General features: G+C 42.7%; 1 protein-coding gene across 2 annotated transcripts in view; it reads left to right on the top strand.

The window, feature by feature from the left end:
- Positions 1-2081: 2081 nt before the first annotated feature.
- Positions 2082-6273, top strand: part of LOC132106032 (zinc finger protein 883-like) — a 138242-nt gene continuing 134050 nt past the window's right edge. For both annotated transcript variants that reach the window (XR_009424018.1, XM_059511637.1), the window contains exon 1: positions 2082-2622. Coding sequence is in view for 1 of the 2 variants with exons in the window: in XM_059511637.1 (XP_059367620.1) it covers positions 2262-2622 (361 nt within the window). In the remaining variant the exon portion in view is untranslated. The remainder of the gene's footprint in view (positions 2623-6273) is intronic.

Genomic DNA, 6273 nt, shown 5'->3' with positions numbered 1-6273 from the left:
TGCGTAAAAAAATTGTGGAAAACTTTAAAAACAATGTTCCTCAACGTCAAATTGCAAAGGCTTTGCAAATCTCATCATCTACAGTGCATAACATCATCAAAAGATTCAGAGAAACTGGAGAAATCTCTGTGCGTAAGGGACAAGGCCGGAGACCTTTATTGGATGCCCGTGGTCTTCGGGCTCTCAGACGACACTGCATCACTCATCGGCATGATTGTGTCAATGACATTACTAAATGGACCCAGGAATACTTTCAGAAACCACTGTCGGTAAACACAATCCGCCGTGCCATCAGCAGATGCCAACTAAAGCTCTATCATGCAAAAAGGAAGCCATATGTGAACATGGTCCAGAAGCGCCGTCGTGTCCTGTGGGCCAAGGCTCATTTAAAATGGACTATTTCAAAGTGGAATAGTGTTTTATGGTCAGACGAGTCCAAATTTGACATTCTTGTTGGAAATCACGGACGCCGTGTCCTCCGGGCTAAAGAGGAGGGAGACCTTCCAGCATGTTATCAGCGTTCAGTTCAAAAGCCAGCATCTCTGATGGTATGGGGGTGCATAAGTGCATACGGTATGGGCAGCTTGCATGTTTTGGAAGGCTCTGTGAATGCTGAAAGGTATATAAAGGTTTTAGAGCAACATATGCTTCCCTCCAAACAACGTCTATTTCAGGGAAGGCCTTGTTTATTTCAGCAGGACAATGCAAAACCACATACTGCAGCTATAACAACAGCATGGCTTCGTCGTAGAAGAGTCCGGGTGCTAACCTGGCCTGCCTGCAGTCCAGATCTTTCACCTATAGAGAACATTTGGCGCATCATTAAACGAAAAATACGTCAAAGACGACCACGAACTCTTCAGCAGCTGGAAATCTATATAAGGCAAGAATGGGACCAAATTCCAACAGCAAAACTCCAGCAACTCATAGCCTCAATGCCCAGACGTCTTCAAACTGTTTTGAAAAGAAAAGGAGATGCTACACCATGGTAAACATGCCCCGTCCCAACTTTTTTGAGACCTGTAGCAGAAATCAAAATTGAAATGAGCTCATTTTGTGCATAAAATTGTAAACTTTCTCAGTTTAAACATTTGCTATGTTATCTGTGTTCTATTGTGAATAAAATATTGGCTCATGTGATTTGAAAGTCTTTTAGTTTTCATTTTATTAAAATTTAAAAAACGTCCCAACTTTTCCGGAATTCGGGTTGTATGAGCCTAGTTCTTACAATTAATTCAGAATAATTACAAAGAATCAGATTGTCATGTTACATTTTTATTCATATATATATATATATATATATATATATATATATATATATATATATATATATATTACTGTCAGGACATTATAAAACAAAGTGCTTTGGAAAACTGCAAACTGAACAAAGTAACCTAAAGTTAAATGTAATTTAAATCATAATTACGTACGTTTTATTAGCTATCCATTAAACATCCACTGGTATTGTAAGAGTTTACTAAACAATTTCTAAGAGCCATGGTTATAGCTGTTGACTTTTGAATCTGTGGAACAACACCTAGGACTTAAAAAATGGCATGACAAATCATGACATAAGACTGACATCACATGCAACATACCAATGCATCATCCTTTGCGAACAATTATAACGTCTGATGTTTGCATACGTGCATACCAGTACACCATACAACATCCTTCATGAATGACGTCTGATGTTTGTATATGTATATACCAACCAGAGACATATGTACCATCGAGTCCCATATGCAAATATAGTCTCAAAAACAGCATTTCATTGGCTGCTTTGCTTGTTGACGTGTTAACGCGAACAAACAGTGCGCGTTGACGTGGTCAAAAATCACGCGTTTCGTTTAAAGAAAATTGTCACCGTCGGCGTTCCATAATTCTGACCCTATAGGCTTGCCATACATGTTGTCTATTCGCGTCTTTGCATTAATATGTAAATCACTCGCGCTTAACGCGTCATTCGCGTCTAGTGTGAAAGCACCATCCTCTTCTCGCCGCTTCATGTCTCCAGTCCAGCGGGTGGCGCTAAAACACATTCGTTTGTTTGACAAACACCATTAGACCTCAGAAGAAGAAGATTAGTTTCACCGCGCTCTCTGTTGTTTTGTCGTGGTGCTAGTTTAATACAAACTGATAGAAATGTTGTTTCTGTAAGTGGAAAAATACAGTTTTTGAATCAGGTCATTAATCGCCTGTAATATTCTCATCATCACAGTCGTGACTAAGTTTTGAATCAAGCCGGAAATTCTGGAGGAATGTCAGCTGAACTGAGATCTGCTGTGAATATGGAGTCTGTTAAAGAGGAGAGTGAGGAAAACACGAGTGAAATAAAACACGAGGAACCAGAAACCTGGAGAATAAAAGAGGAACCAGAAACCAGGAAAATAAAAGAAGAGGAACCAGAAACCTGGAAAATAAAACAAGAGGAACCAGAAAACTGGAGAATAAAAGAGGAGGAACCAGAAATATTAAGAATAAAACACGGGGAACCAGAAATATTAAGAATAAAACACGAGGAACCAGAAACCTGCAGAATAAAAGAAGAGGAATCAGAAACCTGGAGAATAAAAGAAGAGGAACCAGAAACCTGGAGAATAAAACGCGAGGAACAAGGAGGTAGGTTTTTATTCTTCAAACAGTCATTAAAGACAAATGTGGTACATTCACAGATCCTTTGTGTAAAGATAAGACCTTAACTATCATTGCATTTTCTTAAAACCATGTTTCAAAGTTCTTATGGAAATGTGACTGAACTGACACTGAGGATATTTAATTAATTAGACTTTATTTTTGCGTTTTGGAATCATTTAACTGTCGAATAACTTTAAAGGTTATTTTCTCAATATTGAAACCTTTTTTTCACTCTCAGATTCCAGATATCTTCCAAATAGCTGTATCTCGGCCAAATATAGTCTCATCGTAACAAACTATACATCAATGGAAAGATTATTTATTCAGCTTTCAGATAATGCATACATCTCACAACACATACAGCACACAGTGCATTGTCACAACATAAATGTAAACTTGTTCATTCTAATGTCTGATCTGTAATCAGTGATTTCTGATGTGTAATTATTCAAGTTCAGTCAGATTTTAGTTGTCTCAAGTGTTAATGTGTGTGTGTGTGTGTGTGTGTGTGTGTGTGTGTGTGTGTGTGTGTGTGTGTGAAAAATCAAGCCAGTGACCAAACTAAACATTGTTTCTCATAAAAGCATGAATATAATACATTATTTAAATTGTTATATTTAGGGCTGCAACTAAGGATTATTTTGGCAATCTATTAGTTTGCCGATTATTATTATTATTTTTTTGTTTTAAAAAGCCAAATTTTCTTTTAATTTATTTAGACAAAAACACTTTTTCAAATTCTGCCAAATGTCTTTCAAACAAACATGCCAATTTAACGCTATGAAAACATGCAGTGCGTAACAATTTATTAGACCACCTACCATAATAAAAAGAGAAAGTGAAATATTTTAGAATCCTTCAATAAAACTGTTTAAATCTAAAAATGTTATTATCGTTAATTGTGTAAATAACAAACTCAAACAATTAAATAGTATTCACGTGATAACAAAAATTGCCTCTTATACCTTTCATAACAGCTTGTATTCTCACTATCATTGTTTAGGGATTCTTTGACTGTAATTGGGCATCTGGGAAGGAAAAAAACACTAAAGTGCTTGACTAGGCTACTTTTTCCCGCCTTTCTTTCATAGACAACAGCAATAATTATAGCATTAGAAATAGCCTACTACTGTTACTAAAGAGCTTACACAAATCGCAGGACTAACCAATACAGAAAGCTAAAACGTGATTTTGGTAATCACCAGTACTGTTAGTTTAGAGCAGCAGTGGCACAAACCTTACATAAGTTATTTAAAACCTTATATAAATTTGTCTTAATTAAATTAAGCATTGTATATAGTGAATATACAGGGTTTAGCATAAATGAGTACACTCCCTTTGAAACTTAACCAATTCATCAATTACTCTTTACTTAGAAGACATGTTAGTGTTCTTTGCAGATGTACTGTTACAACTAGCTTGCTAGATCAATTAACAAAGAAGGATGCCAAAATTATTAAGCAAAATAAGATTTTCTTATCAAAGCGATACAATTTTGTTGCAAAATGAGTACATCCTCCTGAAAGTTACTCAATAAAAAAAAGTATATAGGTTTAACGCTATTTTTGATCAACAGGTAAGTATACTGATCCAAAACTTTTAAAGACAAGTAATTTCCTTACAATTAAAAGTGTTATATAGCTCACTGAATCATACTCAGCCTTAATGCTGGCAGCAGTTGGAAACACTTGAGAGAGAACTGCTAGGAGATTTTTTTTCTTAGCATTAAAGAGGACAATGGTAAAAGAGAAATACCAAATTATTGTTTGAAAATATCAGGGGTTGTAAGAAAATATCAATACATGTATCGCAATATTTTGTTTGGTTTTGTTTGTTTTGCTCTCCGAGCGTCCGTCCTCCCAAGTTTCTTTCAGGACGTCTAACACCTCCCGGGGCTGACGTCCATAAAGAAGCTTGAAGGGGGAAAACCCCGTGGAGGCTTGGGGGACCTCCCGCACAGCAAATAAGAGGGGTTCTAGCCAACGGTCCCAATTTTTCGCGTCTTCCTGTACGAACTTCCGGATCATGGTTTTTAATGTGCGTTTAAACCGTTCGACCAGTCCGTTCGTTTGTGGGTGATAGACGCTAGTACGCACCGCTTTAATGCCCAACAATCCGTACAATTCGTTTAACGTGTGTGACATAAAAGCTGTCCCCTGGTCCGTGAGAATCTCTTTTGGGATTCCCACGCGGGAGATTAAAGGAAACAAGGCGTCCGCCACACTCTTCGCCGAGATGTTGCGGAGCGCCACTGCCTCAGGATATCGTGTCGCATCATCCACTAAGACCAACGAGAAACGGTGTCCCCGTGCCGATCGTTCTAACGCCCAGATTAGGTCCATACCAATTCGCTCGAAGGGGACCTGCACTAGAGGAATAGGGCGCAAAGGCGCTTTTGGGGTGGCCGGGGGGTTTACCAGCTGACATTCCCGACAAGACGCGCACCACCTATGCACGTTCTCGTGAATGCCCGGCCAAAAGAATTGGGTCGTTAGACGATTTAGTGTTGCCGTTACTCCTAAGTGCCCTGCCATAGGATTACAGTGTGCCGTCTGGCGGACAGCTCCGCGGTACGAACAGTTGGGTTGTATCTTCCTTTGTCTGAGCTTCGTGGGTTACTCGATACAACCTGTCTTTGATAATGGCAAAATACGGGTGGGATAGCGGACGCTCAGGGTGGAGGAGCTGCCCATCGATAGAGCTGACCTGCTCGAAGGCAATGTTTAAGTGTTGCATCCTGGGATTGTTCCAGGGGAAAGTCATCGCGACTGGGAAGGTTCAGCCTCGCCATGCCGCTTGGATCCCCTGAGACCGTCCACTGTCCACAAAGTGGCCCGGATCCCCGCAACGCCAGCAGGCCGGCCCAGGCCTCCCCGCCGCCCTAGTGGCAGGAAGTGGCTCAGGGGATTGGCGTGGGGAAGCAGCAGGAGGGTCCTCACTCCCCCCTCGCTGGGGTGCGGCCACCCCTCGTGCAGGCTCCATCCCCATCCTCCAGCGTTGTGCGGCCCTCGGTGGCACCACCCAACGGGACCTTGGTAGAGGGATAGATTTCAGAGCAGGGGGAAAGGGGGAAACAGGGGGAGAGAGAGAGAGGGACAGCAGGGAGGGGCTCGCCGACCCCGGAGCACGCCGCCAGCTGATCCTCCGCCAGTTGGATTGCCAGATCCAGCGACGCCGGGCGGTGGCACTGGACCCACTGGGCGGTCTTCTTCGTTAGGCGAGAGATGAACTGCTCCAGTACCACCGTGTTGATGATGGACTCGGCGTCGCTGCCTCCGGCCAACAGCCATTTGCGGCACGAGTCCCCGGAGCTGCTGTGCCAACACAAAGGGTCGGCCCGCTTTGGCCAGCTCCAGCGACCGGAAGCGCTGCCGATGTTGTTCTGGGCTGAGGCCGACCCTCTGGAGGATGGCTCTTCTCAGGTCGGCTTTGACCAGGAGGTTCGGGACGGGCAGTTGTTGGGCCGCCTTCTGGGCCTCCCCCGACAGCAGAGGGATCACCCGGACGGGCCAGCTGTCCTTCGGCCACCCACAGGCCTCTGCCGTCTGCTCGAAGAGGTCGAGGAACGCCTCCGGGTCGTCGGTGGGCCCCATCTTTGTGAGCGGCATGTGGGGGGCGGGGGCACTGGGGGAGGCC

This window comes from Carassius carassius, chromosome 26 (genome assembly GCF_963082965.1).
Source record: "Carassius carassius chromosome 26, fCarCar2.1, whole genome shotgun sequence".
In the NCBI taxonomy this organism is placed as follows: domain Eukaryota; kingdom Metazoa; phylum Chordata; class Actinopteri; order Cypriniformes; family Cyprinidae; genus Carassius; species Carassius carassius.
The sequence above is the reverse complement of the archived record's forward strand: the minus strand, read 5'-3'. Positions and strand labels throughout refer to the sequence as shown.